Source organism: Festucalex cinctus, chromosome 18 (genome assembly GCF_051991245.1).
Source record: "Festucalex cinctus isolate MCC-2025b chromosome 18, RoL_Fcin_1.0, whole genome shotgun sequence".
NCBI lineage: Eukaryota > Metazoa > Chordata > Actinopteri > Syngnathiformes > Syngnathidae > Festucalex > Festucalex cinctus.
The window spans coordinates 187260-206757 of record NC_135428.1 but is presented as its reverse complement, the minus strand read 5'-3'; the positions used below and the strand labels follow the sequence as shown (position 1 = coordinate 206757).

General features: G+C 44.9%; 1 protein-coding gene across 7 annotated transcripts in view; it reads left to right on the top strand.

The window, feature by feature from the left end:
- The window catches only part of gabrb2b (gamma-aminobutyric acid type A receptor subunit beta2b), a 97410-nt gene that overhangs the window by 64958 nt on the left and 12954 nt on the right, over positions 1–19498 (top strand). For 3 of the 7 annotated variants that reach the window (XM_077504461.1, XM_077504459.1, XM_077504460.1), the window contains 5 exons: positions 6538–6633; positions 10131–10277; positions 10417–10514; positions 10662–10729; positions 17632–17852. In XM_077504461.1, the coding sequence (XP_077360587.1) occupies positions 6538–6633; positions 10131–10277; positions 10417–10514; positions 10662–10729; positions 17632–17852 (630 nt within the window). Of the gene's footprint in view, positions 1–6537; positions 10278–10416; positions 10515–10661; positions 10730–17631; positions 17853–19498 lie in introns of all 7 variants that reach the window. The other 4 variants (XM_077504466.1, XM_077504464.1, XM_077504463.1 and 1 more) reach the window with 4 other exon arrangements.

Here is a 19498-nt window from a genome sequence, read left to right as displayed (position 1 = left end):
GGGGAGGCTGCCATAAGAAAAAAACATGTTTGGATTGGTGGCCATCATGACAGCAGGACTGTCTCAGAAAATGACAAAATTGTGATCAAGTCCCTTTATTTTCTGTCACGCAATTAAAGAAACAAAAATGTCATCCATAACACTTGCAGGTGTTTCCAGTTAATGAATTAATTCAAGTGATTAGTTGAATAGTCGAGTTTACGTCTTCGTGATGTTCTAATATTTTCAGATAGGATATTTGAGTTTTGTTGAAGTTTTGTTTAAAATAACAAAAGGCTTGCAATATTTCAGTTGATGTGTAATGTATGACATTTTTGTTTTATGCAAGCTATTAGATGCAGCTCTCAGTAATTATAACTTGCACTTCAACTACAATTTAAAAAACAAAACAAAAACTGTCTCCAGCTCCACAGGGACTCTAAACAATGTGAATAAAGTTTGTTTTCTTTTACATTCATAAGGAAAGAATATTATCCAGCTTGTAACAAATGAAATTAGTCCAACTTAAATGACTGCTTTAGTCCCCAAAAGTTGTTTCCGAGTGATTATGAATCGAAAAGCTTTTTAGGTTGCTCACTTGCTACATGTCTGCCGCCCAGGGTGGCCAGGCGTCCTGATTTAGGCAGGACAGTCCTCATTTTTTGGGATGTGTCCTGCGTAGAATGCTGGTTTGTCCTCCTTTTGAAAGAAAATGAGCCGCGGTTGAGTTGATGTGACCCAACATTAGCCCGAAGCCACGTTTGTCAAAACTGGTTTGTGATTGGCCAAGAGTGGCTTCAGTTCAAAATTTCCGATTTCATTGGTCCAATCAATGTAAGCGAACCGCCACGTGTCGTCTTTGTTGACAGCAGTGCTAACAAGCAATAAAAAAAAAAGAAAGAAAAGTCAGCGCTAGCAAAAATGCCACGCAGGGACGGAGAAGCATAAAAGCAAGAGGCCAGCAGCAGGTGTGTCGTCCTTGAAGACATGTTTTCCTTATTTGCTTTTCAAAAGAAGTGATTTGTGTAACAGTTTAGTTGCACAAACATGATCTATAAACCATGCAAAAATGTTTTGTTGATGAAAATCAAGTCCGCAATTCTGATGTATTCATTTTTGAAAATCCTCCTCGGCTACGCTACCGCCGCCTGGTGCTCAAAATCAACCGTGATTCCACAAATGAGGAAGGACCCGCGTTATGAAAACCACAAAGTTCCTAAAAATTCCTATGACCACATGAATAGAATGTAAAAGTTGAAGTTTCCTTTTTTTTCTCTCAATTACTGCATGAGGTTGAATACATTCCGATGTGCAATTAACTAAAAGAAACAATTTAGATGATTGGCTCGTGTTTTGTATTTAGCGCACCAAGCTGATTATTGCGCACCTTGACTTTGTCTTTGTGTGCATATTCAACTCTGACAATACTTGAATGCAAAGGACGAAGAAAAAAGACCATTTGATTGATCACGCAGCGAGATGATGAAAAGTGAGATCACGTGCAGTCGCGTGTTGTGCAAAATGTGGAGTGGACTTGTGACGGCATTCGAAAGTGCAGACGGGCGGCGACGTCTATTTCCAAAGCGTCGAGCTGATGAGAATGATGAAGACGAAGAGCAAAACAAGTTTGTTGAGTTGGAGCACATTTGACAATCGCGTGTTGCTTGGAATTTATCCAAACGATGCCGAGTCCTGAAGCTCTACGTCGACACAAAAAGCCACCTGCCTGCACCGTATGTACTTTTGCACTCCAGTCGAATCCACCTGAGGAGCTTTTAGCTTGAAGTCGCGCACATTGTCAACGCCCACACGCGCATTCTCATCTGCGCTTTTGTGCCATTTGCAGCCGTGACGTACGTGCAAAATACCTTCAAATTGACGGCATATTGAACGCAGCCGAGATGTTGCGCTTCAAATGCATTGAAAGCAACATGGGTACGTGCCAGAAATATGACAAAGGGCAACTCGAAAATCATAATAATAATAATCATAAGGTTGAGAAGCTGGATCATCCGGGAGGGACTCGGAGTCGAGCCGCTGCTCCTCCGCGTTGAGAGGAGCCAACTGAGGTGGCTCGGGCATCTGGTTGGGATGCCTCCTGGACATCTCCCTGGGGAGGTGTTCCGGGCGTGTCCCACCGGCGGGACGACCCAGGACTCGCTGGAAAGACCATGTCCCTCGGCTGGCCTGGGAACGCCTTGGAGGAGCTGGTTGAAGTGGCTGGGGAGAGGGAAGTCTGGGTCTCCCTCCTAAAGCTGCTGTGACCCGGCCTCGGATAAGCGCTAGAAGATGGATGGATGGATAATAATAATAGTATAGAAGTAAAATAAAAACAAGAGCAGTGATGGCTCATACACCAATTCCACAGATTTTATGGTAGTCCAATGAAAACTGGACAATTGTGTGTGTTTTTGTGCTCATCATTCTGCCCGCTCCGATTCGTCGTCAATTTGGTGTATTGTGAACAGATAAGTGTCTATTTGACAGACAAGACTTTTGTGGTCATGTAGTCAAGTCCAAGCATTGATTGGAGTTTGCGGTGTGCGTGGAGATGAGAGACGACGTGATAATGATGGGAACAATAGAAGGAGAAGCAATTTGGGAAGTGCGAGATCAGACCAACTTGCTTGCTTGGGAATCAAAAGCATTTGAATGTGTTCATCATTGAAGGAAAGCGAGTTTTAATGAAACACGTCATGATATGCACTCGGCATGTTGATGCGGCGCCAGCAAAATAAATACAAATCAATGACAGTGGAGGGATTGAATTTGTCACTGCACAATTGTTTTTGTTTTTTTGAATTGACGTTTGTGTGTTCCAAAAAGTGTGGTGAGCTGTCAAATTGAAGGAATGCCAGCTTTTGTTCCCGTTCTCACACATTTGTCGCTGAAATTCATTTTTTGCAACATGTGTGCACATTTCTCATTCCGGCTTCTATAAATACACGCCAGCTCCCACGTGGGATGGACCCACTGTACTTCATAAGTGCAGTCGCCATGGTAACACTTACAGTAGGAGAAACTTGCAATGTGTGTGTGTGTTTCTGTAAACTTTGAAGCGCTTGATTTGGTTTTGGTCGTCAAACAAAGGGCAGACGCTTTGGCCGAGCTTTTCAAAAGTGCTTGAAATAGCGACTGGGGAAAAGGTTACACGCTCCCACCATGATTGGACCAAAGTTGTCATGTGGCGAGTTTCGGCGAGTACAAGCCGTCCGTTCGTTTGCCCAATAACAGCAAAGAGTTGCTTGTTTTGTTTTTTGTAATGGTTGTTGTTGTTTTTTAGTTGACTTTAGTTCAAACTTTAGTTGTGTCACGGCCTCTACGTCAGTTGCCATGGAGACACAAGCACATCCTGGCATGTTCAAGTAAATGTAGAGTTTCAAAAAGGATATGTCACAGCAATGCAAAGAAGAAGTGTGAAAGGGGCTTTTTTTCTTGTCTCCGGCAGACATTTCAGGGACACACTTTAAGCCCGATGGAGAGCATCTATGTATTTACTTATTGTTATGAAATGAATTGTTGATTGTTGATCGTGCTTGTTTTCTGAGTGTGTTGAGCAAACGTGAGGACACGCGATTGCGTTTGATTTCATGAAAGCGGGAATGTGGATGGCATCAATCTCAGTTATGGAGGAGAGCAAAATGCCAGGGCGGATTTTTGTCTCCTATTTTTATGCTTGCTTTGATCTGATCACTTTTTGGAAAAGCAAACCCAACAATGAAACATGAAAAATGACCAAAGTGCCACAGCGCTCACTTGGAACGAGACGGGCCGATATTCGATTCCGAAGGTATGAAAACAGTCATCCAAAATATGGCAGCTTTAAAATTACAGCTCAAAATAACGGTCAGGTTTACAAACCATCTGTGACATTTTAAAAATACACAAACACGAGGATGAGAAAACGAGGCCTAAGTGTTTGACTGTGGAGGAGAAACCTTCCGCCCCTTCCGACACATCCTCGCATTTCTCTCTTTTTATTGGGATTTGGCTAGCACAAATGGTCGGTCACTACCGCTGTAAGGGGTTTGGGCAAACAGCAGCAAAAACACTGCAGACATCCTTTAACCATAAAACGTGTCCAGTCACTCGTTTCCTGCCTTGGAATGAAGATCCAGTCTTGTGATTTTGCAGCCTCTTTTCCCACAGCAGCTCAAACAGACGTCACCATGTTGAATAAATGCTTAACAATTCATTCTTTGTAATGTGGGATCATTTATGCGTAACCAATCTGACAATAACCTTTTTTGGAATCTATTGTTGAAGAAAATATCGCATATTTGGGATAGAAGAAGCACATACCATGTTAAGTTTCTATCCAAAAATTGTCGAGTTTTAAATCTTCCCATCAACTCGTGTCTATTTTAAGAACAGACTTGTTTGCTGCTCATGCTGTCCTTGGGGCTAGTTAGTACCTGCTGGCATCCTTTGTAATATTTCAAATAGATTTAAGATGGCTACACTTGTTTCATTTTTTTTTCAGCTTCAGATGTTCAACTGTAGTTTTTGGCAGTCGTGTAGTACTTACCACATGACGCGTCCTACTGTTTGCTGTATTGCACTCGCGGCCCTTTGGCACTTGACCTTTCACACAATTCTAAAGATATTCTGGCCTCTTTTTGTCACAGCCTTTGCGTCAGACTGTAGCTGGTGAACGCGTGCAGATGCAAATACGCAAGAGCTCATTCAAGATGGATGCGGCGTACAGGATATTTGCATGGGAAGGAAAAACGCTTGCGGGACAAAAGTCATTCCAGGAGAGGCTGGAGAAGTCACGTTGCCACTTTTACGCCTGCCAATCCATTTTTTCTTCCATCGCACTTTTTAGAGAAAACTTTTCTCGCATGGACTGTGCTGACCTATAAATTTCCCACAGCGAGCGAGTGAAATGAAAAAAAGAAAGTGGAATGTGGAGCAGCGTGCCGCTGCCTGCCAGCTTGCAAAGAAGACGAGCTGCTGTGCAAAAAAAAAAAAAAAAAAAACAAGTGCAGCGGCAACAATGTTGACTTTCGTGTGCACGCGTCATTGCCCACTTACAATCATCATCCATCCATCCAATCAAGGATCCATCCATCCATCCATGCATCCATCCATCCATCCATCCATGCATCCATCCATGCATCCATCCATATCCATCCATCCATCCATCCATGCATCCATGCATCCATCATCTACCGCTTACCCGGGGTCGGTTCGCAGTGGCAGCAGGTTTAGCAGGTGATGTCATCATCAGTCAACAGCAAGTGGGAAAAATGACTTTTTAAAGCTATTCATTGTACATGAAAAATCATGAAGTTACCGCATTAAATATCGACAAAATATGAACTTTTTACTGCTGAAAATGGCTCAATGAGTCAAGTATCCCTTTAAAAGGATGTCAAGATCACAAATTGACGCCGATCTTCCCCTTTTTACTGAAGATGAATATTGGCTTCAAATATCGGTTATCGGCCTCCTTGACTACTAATAATCGGCATCGGCCCTGAAAAACCCACATTGGTCTATCTGTAATCCTGTAATCTTGTGAGGGAGGTAAGGGCCAATGTAGCGTCCATGTTCTTTTGCCACCTTCCTCCTCCCGCGTCTCATTTGGCTACCACAAACGTTTTCCAGCCAATGTTTGGCACGCTGGAGCAAACAAGTTTCGATTCAACTTGTTCAAGCGGGCACCAACAAGATCAATCATCAACTCAACTTTTCCCACCAATGAACATGCCCTCGAAGTTGCACATTTTCGCCATGTTCCATAGCCCTTTTTTCAGAGTCCGAGTACTCAACTTTTGCGTAGTCACCAGTACTGATACAAAGTACCCAAACCACTAGAAGACAAAATTTAGCCCAAAATCAATGACAGATGATTTTCAAAACCTGTTTACCCAATACTGAAAATTGCACCACATTGATGTCAATTTTTCATTCTGGACAATTGTGCAAACACATTTTTCCAGCTGCCATTGGCTGGCAACCAGTTCAGGGTGTAGCCCCGCCTACTGCCCAAAAAGCCAGCTGAGATGGGCTCCAGCACCCCCCGCGACCTTTGTGAGGAATAAGTGGTTCGGAAAATGATTCCAGTTGGCCTCTCATAAAGGCACCGACAATTACATTGCAATCACATGAATACTTAATTTTGAAATCATTTCTTATAATCACGGTAATCGGTATGGAAACTTTTTATTTCCACTGATGTCCGAAATTCAAACGTTCCCATTTTTGTCCGTTTTATTTGACGTGAACGGTGAGAGCACACGAGGAGATGCAGGTGAGAAGCCACGCAAGCGTGAGCCGAGTTTCCATGGCGACCGCAAATAAAAAAAAAAGTGGAGCGTCAATGTCAAATTCGAGTCAGTGGCATCGGCGCCTGCCGTGGTGGTGCTGCTGTGCCGCCAAACTCGTGTGAAAGCCATCCAAAAAAATCAAACCAGTCAAAGATGACACCTGGAAGGCAAAAAAAAAACATAGATCAAGTTCTTTTTTTTTTCTTTTTTTCCCTGTAAGACGCATTTCAGATAATAGTGTCCAAATGCATAACTTGTTTCCTTTGGCCTTTATTGTGCGCAGGCTGTGGAAAGAAGCCGCCAAGCGTCGGTCGCCATGGAAACCATCACGTCCTGAAGCTATTTGGCAGACGCCCTCAAATCCTCATCCAAACTCCAGGTAGGTGAGTGAGTGAGTGAGTGAGTGAGTGAGTGAGTGAGTGAGTGAGGAGCAGCAATCTGCAGCCTGCCTGCCTGAAGGGCACCACAACCTTGAAGCGGAAGCAGGTGGCGCCCCCTCTGGAGAAGGAGAGAAGGCACCAAATGTTGTCTGACAGGCTCGAAAGCCGACATGATTCTTGAGACAGACTCGCAACAACCACACGGAGTTAAAAAAACTCCATAAAATAAAGCATCAGCACACATCAAGGGCTCTTTTGAAGCTACTAAATGTAGCGTATGCGCTCATTTGTCTTCTCAGGTGAACAATAACGGGAGCAGCCGGTGAGCTATTATGGATGTGGGATGAAAAATTCATGAGCGTAATTGCAGATGAAAGTCTCCCCATCATCACTTCAGTCCATGCAGGAAAAAGGCCGATATTGATCTTTGAATGGACGCAAAGCCCGCTTGAACAACAAGAGCTTGACATTTGCATATGCAAAGTGGACGTGAGGTCGCAGCACAACAAACGTTTTCATGTTTTCATTTACAAGTCTGCACGGCAGAGAAACTCAATGTTGGTCCGTTAATTTATTAGTGCGGTTGAATTTTAATTTGGAATGTTTTGGCGGTGGCGTTTATCTCTCATATAAAATCAGTCATACCAACAAATATATATAAATTGTCGGGTCTTTAGGGGGGGGGGCAAAATTGTGAGTTTTTACACAGTATCGTGAGGGTTTTTTATATATCGCCAGCCTTTTCACAACTATCGGTAACTATCGTATCCTGAGGTTCATATTGTGATATTCATCGCATCATCCATCCATTTTATTAACCGCTTGCTCCTCAAGGGGTTGCTGAAGCCTATCCCAGCCGGCTTCGGGCAGTAGGCGGGGGGACACCCGGAACTGGTCGCAGGGCACACAGAGACCAACAACCATCCACACTCACAAGCACACCGACGGACAATTCGGAACGGCCGATTAACCTGCCAAGACGCTTTTCCAATGGATACATTATTCCTTCACACACACATTCACATTCACTCAATAAGCTACTTACGTAGCCACAGCTGCCCTGGGGCAGGCTGACGGAAGCGCGGCAGTGTTGCCAACTTGGTGACTTTCTCACTAAATTTGGTGGTTTAAAAAAAACTACCTACCTACGAATCTAGCAGCTTCTTCTGATGTTTTTTATGGGTGATTTTTTTTTTTTAACTCCTCCCATGAGGATATTTCTCCTTCCTACAGCATCCATTACAATTACGTGCATTTTTTTCCCCTTTATTCAATACTTCCCATTTACAATCAATAATCAAGTACATCAAATCAGTACCATTCAACCATGAACATCAAATAAAACAAAAAGAAACAACAGCATCTCACTGTATGAAATTATACTATTTAATTGTATGGAATGCTTATGAAATAAGATCAATACAAAAAAAAACACAACTCGGATATATCTGACTTCCGAGCATTCAAGATAATTGCTACTTTCCTTATACGGGAGTTGGCAACTCTGGACTCTGTTGTAGTCATCCCATAAACTGTTTTTCTTCAGGCCTTCCTTGCCACTTCTACTTATTTATTTATTTATTTATTTTGCTAGAACTTGATCCTTCGTCCTTCCTCGGTTTTAATTTTGAAGTCTACTCACACTGGACATCAGTTGTCATTGTGACATTGTTCAACAGGGTTTCCAAGATTTGTCTTTCTTTCATTTCCTGACTAATCAATGAATGTATTGATGAGCGGGAGGCTTTCCTGATGCATCCGCAAGAGTTGCAATGCGATGTGGCTTCTTTCATTTATGCGGCACATTTTACCGACAGACGGCTTTGTTTGCTGTGCACACATTTTGTGCATTTTAAGATTTCAAGTAGACTCGCTATAAGTTTGTTTGTTTGTTTTTCTTCTCAAAGCAGCAGCTGAACTTTTCTGAATTCAGCGTGGATGGATGCCATCAAATAATTGTATGAAATGCAAGTGGAAATGTTGCGCCGAGGGTGCTTTGAAAGTGGGAAGGTGTATGTTGGGCTAGTTTCATGCAAAACGACAAACGGACGTTGGGCCGGTGGCGGGTGGGCGCCCACCAGGTGTCAACTCCACCAGGTGTCAACTCCACCAGGTGTCAACTCCACCAGGTGTCAACTCCGCCAGGTGTCAACTCCGCCAGGTGCTCGCCACACTTTCCTTGTGGGGACCGACTGCAGAGTGTAAATGCTACAATGGCTTCGCTCCGTTTTTGGACAGCAGATTGTGGTCAATTGTAGCCGGGTAACAACAACAAAACGCTCTCGAAAGGCCACTTTTGGAAACATAAGAAAGGAAAGCGATCCTGCGCTCAGAATGGCCAAAAGTCAGGAAAACCTACTCCAACATCTGAACTTTATTTGGGGTTCATCGGAGCCATGTGCTGACCCCGATTTTTACTTTCACTTTGCATCTCCATTTTCTGCACTCTGTTCATTCACACACAGACACATTCTTTGTCAAAATGCTTTTGCGGCCACAAACGAGTGTGCGTTTCCAAAACAAGAGTCATCAGTGCAAAAAAAAAGCAGGAGCACTGCAAGGATCGCAATCAATCAATCAATCAAGCAAGCAAATTTACACCGCGTGCGTTTTGTAAACAATAGCCACGCTTGCCTGTTGTCACATCCATATGCTTTTTGGACATTATTTCTGGGACTTCTACCATGGCGAAGTACATTTTGTGTTGAAATGGGGTCATTTTGTCATATTTCATTTATTCTGAACTCATTTTTTGTTTTAAATGTCCGACTCGTGTCTTGCCAGGTTCCCTCCCAAAAAAACAAGTTTGTTTTATTTTGAAAGATACCCGATTCACCTTGATGCGAGACGCCCGCTTTCCTGTCCGGCTCGTGTCATTTCTTCAGCTGCATGAAAATCCGCATGCGGCGTCCGGAAAAAATTGAACGCTTGCGGAAAGCTTCCGCATCGCCGCATCCGTTCCGCACCGCACAGCAGCTGGTGTGAATTGACACGTCCGTACGGCCGCCGTACAGAAACCGCACCGCGTCCGTTCCGCAGCCGGTGTGAATTGGTCAAGGCACGAGTGACGTCCCGTCATCGAGGTGACGTCACTTCCGCCCCAAACATGACGGCAAAAATGTATTTAGCAAATGTTATCACGTACTCCATTTCCCGGGACGGCATCCATTTTGGTTCAAGTTAGCAAATAGTTTGCATTGTCGTTTGCGTCCAATTCGTCTCATTTGTTTGCATATCATCAGCATGCGTTCATGAACAAACAATTTTTTAGTGCTTTCCATGGGAATCCAAGCGACACGCTTATCTTGGGAGATCCCCCACCAGTGACAGTTGACTCCCACCGCCCGCCTCGCCTCCATCAGTCTGCCTGTCACAAGCAGCATCATCATCATCATCATCTTCATCCGTCGTTGTAGTGGCGAGTGCGCATGCGCGCGGCATTGGAATTACCGCACTGGCAAGAAGAAGTTGTAGCTCGTCTCGTCTTGTGCGGAAGGAGGCTGAGGGGGGGAAAGACGCCAGCCAGCCAGCGAGCGAGCGAGCGAGCGAGCATGGCGGCGTTAAGGAGGAGAAGATGCTGCTGCTGTTGCTGCTTTTGTGTGGGGGTCTTCCCCCTGGTAGTGGTCGTGGTGTGCGCACAAAGGTAAGCCAGCTCCATCATCTCCTCTCTTTTTTCAAAATCTTATTTATTTGTCTCCCAGACCAGCAGCGGCGGAGACTTTGTGCTCCCTGGAATGTTTTGTCACCTTCATCTGTTAATGTGTGTTTGTGCTGCTCCACAGCGTCGGTGTGAACGATCCGAGCAATATGCCGTTGGTGAAAGAGACGGTGGATCGCCTCTTGACAGGTTATGATATTCGTCTGAGGCCAGATTTCGGAGGTAAATGCAAATCATGTGCACACGCACACCACATTCAAAGGAATAACTTTAGTGCATGCATGATGTCATCATTCCGAGGCTGCACCCCAGTTGCCAATTTGATTTCTTTATGATGATGATGATGATGATGATGATTGCATTTGGCAGGTGCACCAGTGGGAGTGGGCATGAATATCGACATCGCCAGCATTGACATGGTGTCAGAAGTCAACATGGTAAGTGCCTGAAGGGCTCACGATGCTTGGGGGGGGGGATACCCTCACGACCTACTAACCATCCACAAAAGGGGAAGCCCCCCACTTGTTTTTGTAATTGTCATTTCAAAAGAATGCCTCATTTGTGTTAAGACTTCATGATTTTTTGGGGATTTTTTTGACTGCTGCTGCACTCTGACCCGTGTGAGCGTTAAATAGTTTGTTGTCATGCTTGGTTTCAAAATGCTGTTACGTTATTTGCCTTGGACTGGACAAAAGTGTCACGAGTTAAGTGTGCGATTTTGCTCCATACAAGTGCACCCCCTACTGTCGGCTTGTTGGAACTTCACCTTTTCCCCATGGAAGGTCACACATGTCGAGCTTTTACATCATCATCATCATCATCATTATTTGCTCGCGTATCTGTTGAATGGATTGATTTTGTTTTTATGGTAAATATGAAAATGGCCCTTTTCCTTGCTTTGAACACGATTTCAGCGCTGGCTGTGACGTGACTCATGTTTTGATGTCATGTGGGATATTTTTGGCAGCAGCCGAAAGCCCCCACAGGCTTTTTTTTCTTTTTCTTTTTTGCTCATGTTGTGTTTGTGCCTACTTAAGTGGGGACGTGATGTGAGAAAAGCAGACGACGACGTGTCGATTACCCACAAGTCAAAGATAGCGATTATATAAGTGCCTTTTCTTTTTAATGTCCTAATGATCAAATTCATACAAGAAATTGAAGTTAGTTTGTGTTGCATTTCCACTTAACAAACAAACGAGCACATTTTGCAAAGGAAAGTCGTTTTAACGTTTGTGGATGCAACATTGTGACGATCATCCAGCAGATTTTTGGCCTTCATCAATTCCAGCCGGCGGCAGCGGAAGTCCAACGCTTGTCCGATGTGTGAGCAAGTTGTCGTCACGTTTGCTTTCATTAGCATCGATAAACACGCAAAACACGAAGAGCTTTCAAAACAAGTAAATAAGACAAGTGAAGATAAGTGAAAGTTTGTAGTTATTTTGAAACGTTGGAGAATTTCATTCACCGTACAAAACTATCGGGAGCTATTTCCTTGTTTTGAAGACATGCTGATGAAGCATTCTGAGCTTTTTGTTCCAATTTTCACACAAAGCCGTCTCTCTTGTCGAGGAGAATTTGCCTCTAAACATTTCAACAAAGTTGAAGAGTTTGACTTTTGAAAATTGGGGGGTTCAGTATCTTGCTCAAGGATACTTGGATGTGGTCACAATGGCATGGGATCAAACCCACAACCTCTGGATTGGGAGACCACCGGCGTACCACTGAGCCACGTCGTCCCCAATTTAAAGTTAAGATTAGTGACGTTGAAAGTGGACAAGTGGTACCGTTTGTCTTCGTTCTGCTTTGTTTATGAAGTCTTGACCATCGCGTGGTCATTTATGTTTAGGATGCCCCCCACTGGCCAGGTATGGCTACTACATTAACATGTCTACACTTCCTGCTGGGGAAGAAAGTTAAAAGCAAGATGGCTGCCTTAGATCTGCTTGTGTGTGGGGGCGGAAAGGGGCCGCCATGTTCCTGGTCACGTGATCGTGATGCCGTATCATTTTTTTTTCATGGAAGAGTTCAAATGATCCATTTCACAGAATAGCTGCTTAGTTTTTCATCAGCCTTGTGTTGCTTTAAGACACATTCACGGTCGCCATGAACAAGTGAGAGGAAAACCTTTGTCAACTCTTTTCACGTCGGGGATGTTTGATAATCCTCGACTGGTAATCTGCGTTGTGTTGTTTGGGCCTCGTCCTCGTCTGTCCCTCTCCCAATTGCCTTTTCCTCTCCGGGGACACAAAGAGGGCCTGCAATTGACTCTAATAAATTGTATGTCGTCCGTTAAGCTGCACAGCTGCCAACTGTGGAGGCGGGCGGGGCCGGACGACCGCAATCGGGCCTCTGAATGCCGTTGGCCGTCAGCAGCCAGCGTTTCTCCAAAGACATGTGCAGGCAACAGACATTTCCAAACCATTTGACGTTTTGTCTGATTGGCTCGGCCTTACAAGTCGTCATCCACGACACCAGTGAGGACAAATGAAACAGTGAAGGTTTGTGATTGCCAGCGAGTTTGTCATTCCATCAGCCTCGTCAATCTTTTCTTCCTCTCTCTCCCTCATTGACACGTGATGCAGTTGTGATTGAAGCCTAACGAGCAACAAGTGCGGCGTGAGCAGGAAACAGAAATTCTTGATTTCGTCGGAGGTTTTCGAATTCATTGCAGCTGATATCGGACACGTTGAAAGTGATAGCTGCCAAGTATGTATGCTAAATTTGTTGTCTCTGCTGCTGTCAGTCCAACTGAACTTTGTTGGTTTTGCGGCGAGAAAGTGGACTATGGCTGCCGCAGATGACGTCCCCGCACAAGTTTTCCGTGCAGTGCGCAAGCTGTTCCAGCAGCTTGAATGTGAAGGAGTCGCTGTTCTGGGGAATATACTGTATGTCGCTCAGCTGGGTGGGGGCCGCCATGTTTATTATTAGGCCTGTTTGGAGAATCTGTCGCTGGCGGCAGTGCGGGACAGGAAATTGAAAGCCGCTTGTTGTTGTTGGAAGCCTTTTTGAAGTGGATGGATGATAGCGTAGTGTTGCTCTGATGCACTTTTCTCTCCGGCGGGCTTGACAAAATGGAGAAAATATTGCTTGATGGACTTCTGAACGGTCATAGGACATGACTTTGCCCAAAGGTATTCCTCAAGGACAACAATAGTCTACTTGAGTTCCCATCCAATCAGTCTTTTCAATAGTGCATAGATTAATTGATTCCTGTGATGACCCGCGAGGGATCGACAGTCACTGCAGGGACCTTTAACGGAGTTTGACGTGTTTAAAAGGGATGATGGACATAAAAAGGGTCGGAAGGGAGTCGCTTGCTGTTTGCAGTCGAGATACTCAAATCCCAAAAATGGTGCGCGTGCGCATCGTTTCATAAGTTCCCGTCGAGGTTTAGGCCGTCAAAAAGAGCAGCAATTGTGATCGGAAACAGTAACAGCCTTCAGGGAAGGAAAAATGATTTGAATGCCTTTTCATAACCATCACTTGATGCAAAAGGAAGAAGGAGACATGAGAACATCAGTAAGAAGGTGGCAAGGGTGGCGGGATGATCAAAGTGGCGAGGGAAAGCATGAGAGGGAGGTCGGCCAGCGCTGGTGCTGAAATCAGATAGAGGAAGTGGCAAGCTGTGAAGAATAAAAGCAATTTGCATGGCCGCTCGGCTCAGCGTTGAGACCAGCCCCTCACTCCAAAGACTCCGTCGTCCTTCACGAGATCCCTTCCGCTCCTGGCAAGTGGAAAACAGGCTTCAAGACAGAAGCCTCAATCTCCAATATCAGCTGGGACCTGCCCCCATTCCTCTCTCCTGTCCAATTGATCAATCGCCTGTCCTCTCGCCAAAGTCGCTTCCCACACAAGCAGGCTTCATTCAACCCAAAAGGGCGCAGGTCACCTCCGCCCGGATCAATTCAAGCCACCCCAGCTCCCAATTGTGGATCAGAACTTGCCGACACGTTCCTTTGAGGAAGCAACCTGCCAAAACGAAGCCACGGTGGCGAATGAGCAACAAAATGGAAGAAATATTTGAAATGTGACCTCATCACTTTGCAACAACAACAAAAAGCTGATGACTCACTTCTGATATCAACAAGTCAGCCACTTGATGAGCTCATGAATGAACGCGATGGACTGATTGAAGAAGACCTGAAAATTGTATTTGCTGGTGTACTTTGTAGGGATTTATTGAGGACATGAATGGAAATGAGGCCAAAAGCCACAACGTAAGACTTAGAAGACTGCAAAAACACATCGCGCATCCTGTCCATCACGGCCATCTTGCTATCGTTCCCAATCCGAGAGTGACCATGTGGCAGCGGGTCAGCTGACGACTGATAGACGACCACAAGTCAGAGTCTTCAGATTGGGTCCCGTATTTTGGACTTCAACCTCTGGATTTTATTCTGATCATTTTATCTTTAAATGAATGGAAATGCAACTCTTATGTTTACTTTTTTTGTCACAGGCATCAAAAAAGGAAAGTTGATCACTTTGTATTACTTAAAGATCAAATATGTGCTACAAAAGATGCAACGACAGAGTTCGCCAGCAGGTGGTGCATATCTACTAAAGATGACCACTCGTCTGGTTAGCCTGGTGGTGCAACGAAGCAATCAAATAAATCCGATGTGAATTAACAGCGTGGAGAATATTTGTGGCGCCAAAGCCTGACAGCTCGTAGCAGCGGCACGTTCCTAAATTAGCGCCTTTCTTTTGGCTTTGCATCCCTCTCCCACTCGGTGCTGGCGCAGTTGATGTAGTGCTGCTCATTACCACTGTTATTATGACAGCCCGACTCGCAGCGGCTCCGCTCATTTCGAGCCTCCCACCACGAGGCGCACAATAGTCGTCTTTTCGGAAAAGTTTGCCGCTGTCGCCTCCACACGGGCCGTCCGACAAATCCGGCCTCAAGTCGACAAGACTGCAATGTGGGGGATGCCAATGGAAAGATTTCAAAGTCACAGCCATGGTCACTTAATCGTCTGTATGAGATGAATGCAGGTTGAAAAACGTGGCTTGGAAGTGGTCGGTCGGAATGGTGCGTTCTGTTTTTCGGAGCAAGCCTGCAGTTCCAAGACTGCAAGGCAGAACGCTCCATGTGGAGTCTATTACCGCAACATTTGCCAGCTAAAGGAATCGTGAAATTGTTCCTTACTAATGCTGCATTTGAGGATGGTGGGAAGTTGGAGACGTCCCAGTTGGTTTTTCCCCCGTGAGCCAGGATTTAACCCTACAAATAGCATCAATGAAACAAGCTGGTTTTGGATGAAGCTGTGAATTGAGGCATTTCATTTGAAATTTCACTGCACTGAAATTTTGGGTTATCAAAAATTCCCCAACAAAAATTGACACTTTAGATTATTTTGTATCAAACAACGGCAAAAAATAGTGCTGTATTTTATTTGGATTTGTTGACTTCTCTCCTTTTCGAATGTAAGATTTTATGTCGAGCTGAACATTAAACCTGCATTTCAATAGAGATGGAAGAAACAAATTCTGAACTTACTATCATTGAATTCAGAAATACTTTGGGCGACCACTAGAGGGAGCCTTTGTACCATTGGTGGGGTGCACGGAGAGTCGCCGCTTCAGCATCTTTTCTGTTTCTTTCCTACTCGTATATTTTCAAAGCATGTTTTTGCCTGTTGAAAGTCTGACTAATTAAGAGAACACGTGCGACGGTCTCGTTCATCTGGTTTCAAATGCCTTCGTGGTCTCTTGTTCGCCCACACGTGCCGCCGTCCACGGCACGCCAGCGTGAGCGCTTACATAACCGTCGACTGCACATCGACTGTCTTGTGAAAGCAGCACGTGCAGCGGGCAAGTTGCTGCGAGTGGGAACAGCAAAAAGACAAATGTCTGCTCCAGTGACAGCTCGCGCGTCAACTTGTTAACTGGGAATTGCTCTAATTACGCTGCCAAGCAACGTCGAACGCTTTTCCATGCAGAATGTGTCCAATTGGAAGCGGATAAAAGATGCCGCTCCCTCCCCAAACTCTTCGGGGCCACACGCGAGTCCCAAAAGGTGGCGTAGCAGGCAGGCACCTTGAAAAATGCACGTTCAACTCGCTTTGCCAGGAAGCTGCCATGTCGGTCATGGCAACGGCAAGGCAAAAAAGTTGCATGAGGAAGGGAATTTATGTAAGAGTTGACCTCAAAAGTTGCTTGTTCTTGAATGATTGTGGGGGCTGATGGCGTCCTAGATTGGGATGAGAAAGGAATTCCTCTGTTTGCTCGTCAATTATTAACATCATTCGGCTTTGCGTGTATCCCTTTTCAAAAAGGACCATTTATTATTCCCTCATTTCCTAGCTTGTGTCCTGCGATTGGCTGGCAAGCAGTCCAGGGTGGACCCCGCCTACTGGACAAAAAAGCCCAAAAAATGGATGGATGGATTTCATAGCTTGGATGTGCATGTTCAAGTTCTTTCGTGCAATCCGATTTCAGCTTGTGTTCTATCAACTCTCTCAAGGGTCTTGACAAACGACGGGGCAGTTTGTAAGAATCAATCCCATTTTGAATTGCTCTTCGCGAGGTCAGCTAGTTGGCCACTTTCATCATCCAATCCATGTCTTTTCTTTTCATGAAACTAGCGATGTTAGATCACCTTTTCCATCGCGATTCCAGTACAGCTCGTTCACTCTTGAGTTACGGATACCGAGACTAAAGTCTCGCTAAAAGCAGCTTCATGCACAAAAATGGGGAGCATCGAGTCATCTGATTCCCACCAATCTAAAACGTTTCAATATTTACGGCGGCATTCCTCCACCAATCTTGTTTTACTTGCATTTACAATTTATCACCGCTTAATCACAAATCATTGTGAGGCCAAATAACTTTTCCATTCCCTGGAGCTCTTCCAAATCTGGTTTCTTTTCACAATATGTGACAGGTCTTTTGTCTTCTGATATGACAAGATGTGAAGCCAACTTAGGTGATGTGCGTGTATTTGACGTGTCAGTGTCCTCTAACGTGGATGTGATTTGGCAGGATTGCGCAAAGCCAACTCAGGAAAGGGTCCGTGAAAGAAGCCACATTGGAGGCGTGGCCTCCAGGCCTTGCGTTTGACGCGGTTGCAGTATTGTAGCGTTTCGCGGTGTCGTCGATGTCTTCACGACGGCACATCCTCGCGCCTGCTCCCGACAGCTCTTTTTCTTTGTCCTTGCATTTGAAGCGGGCTTCATCTAATATCGAAGGCCGGCGCAGCTGGGAAATGAAAGCGGGCCTTGTAAAAGTATCGCAGGACAGCCGTGTCAAACTTTTGACTCCGACATTGCTCCTTGATTTCATGCACGTCTTTCCTTTTCTCACGCCGCATCCCGGTTTTGTTCCCCGGCTTTTGCAGGACTACACCCTGACCATGTACTTCCAGCAGGCCTGGCGAGATAAGCGCTTGTCCTACTCGGAGATTCCGCTCAACCTGACCTTAGATAACCGCGTGGCCGACCAGCTGTGGGTGCCCGACACCTACTTCCTCAACGACAAGAAGTCTTTTGTCCACGGCGTGACTGTCAAGAACAGAATGATCCGACTGCACCCGGACGGGACCGTGCTCTACGGCCTGAGGTGAGCTTTTATTTTGGATAGTCGGCAGTTTCTTTCTTCTGGTCGTGATCCCCGTTGGGCACAGATGAGCAAAGATATTGATGTGAGATGCCACGTTGCCCCTAAGCTAATCATAGAACACTGATGAAGTCACCGGACTTTTCAACCGGGAAGCATCAGCAAATAAATGCTTCTTCAAATCCGTCAAGTCTTAATAAAAGGGCAGAAAAAAAGGAAAAGTAGGGTCAAGGGTGAGCACATTTTCTAAATAAAACGTTTTGCTGAAACGCAATCAATATCAATGTGGTGACCGGTGCTTGTTATTGCTTTAGCTAATGCTAATGCTAATGCTAATGCTATCTTGGTTGACAGTTGAGGCACTCACCACAATCCAACCTTTTTTGCTGTTGTGCAGTTATTGGAAGGTCCCACATTGTAAGAAAATACGCCACCAGAAAAGCTCAGCTTGCGTTGAGTCATTTCCCATCATTCTTAGACACGGAAGCAGGAAGTAGTTCAACATGCCCGTTAATGATGAGAACGCAAACGTCAATTTTGAATGCGTTTGTGTGATTGACATACACATGAAGCAAAACCCTGGACAGCCGGGACGCGATCTGTGTCAAAACGGCGGCTGGCCAAATCCCCTGGGACTGTCCTGGTTCAAGTGAGACTGAGTGATCTATCTGCAGGTCACCCTGACAAAAAAATACCTTCCAAACTCCAGTGAAATCTGTTGAGTATCAAAGCTTTGAATTGGGGCCTTAATTATTGATTGATTGATTGATTGATTTTATTTAATCATGTGCTCATTTTGCTTTGGTTTTGTTTTGTAAGCAATTCTATTAATCAAGGCCAAGACCAAGTGATTGCGAGACTTAGAAAATGAACTCTGCAGTATTTTCAAAGTAATAAAAGAAAGCTGCGGTTGCTTAATGAAAGCACAATTAAGGAATGAGTTTTAAAGTTTGAGATGAAGTTCTCCTTCCAATGAGTCTGCGACTTTTCCCATATGGAAATGACATCGCAAACGGGATCTGGATGGATCTGGACGGGACTTTCAAGCTCGTCCGTCCTGTTGACGGTGCACTTTGCCAAGCGCACTCATCACTTCCTTTTGCAAAAGAGGCCTCCGACGACCAGACTCTATAAAAGCTTATTGAAAAGCGAGCGCAACATCTTAATGGCTATTATGGCAATGCTGAGGGAGACTGCAATTAATGTCGAGGAGGTCTTCAGAGTGCGCAGCTACGCTCAACATTTGTTCAACTATTTTTAGCGGCAACTCAAACAGAATTTACTAACATTGCAGTAAAAACAAAAGCATTGTATGCAGGCAGACCCACTCCCTGAAACAATCAACCAGTCAGATCGTCATGCATCTGAGGACACAAAATAGGACAAAAAACAAACAAACAAACAATGGGCTCAAACACAACAGAAAATGAGCATCAAGTGACTACAAGTTCAACCAAACAAAACAAAACCAGCAGTGTAAGAACAAGTTGCTGAACAGGAACTTGTTTTTCAAGACATGACGGAGGTGACGAAATCTCATTTCTGCAGCGGCACCGGCAGATTGTGAGCTCAGGGTCAGATTATGCTGAAGTCCAACTCTGGCCCAGGTCACGCAACAAAGCGCGTTTTGTTGCGCGGCAAAGCCGAAT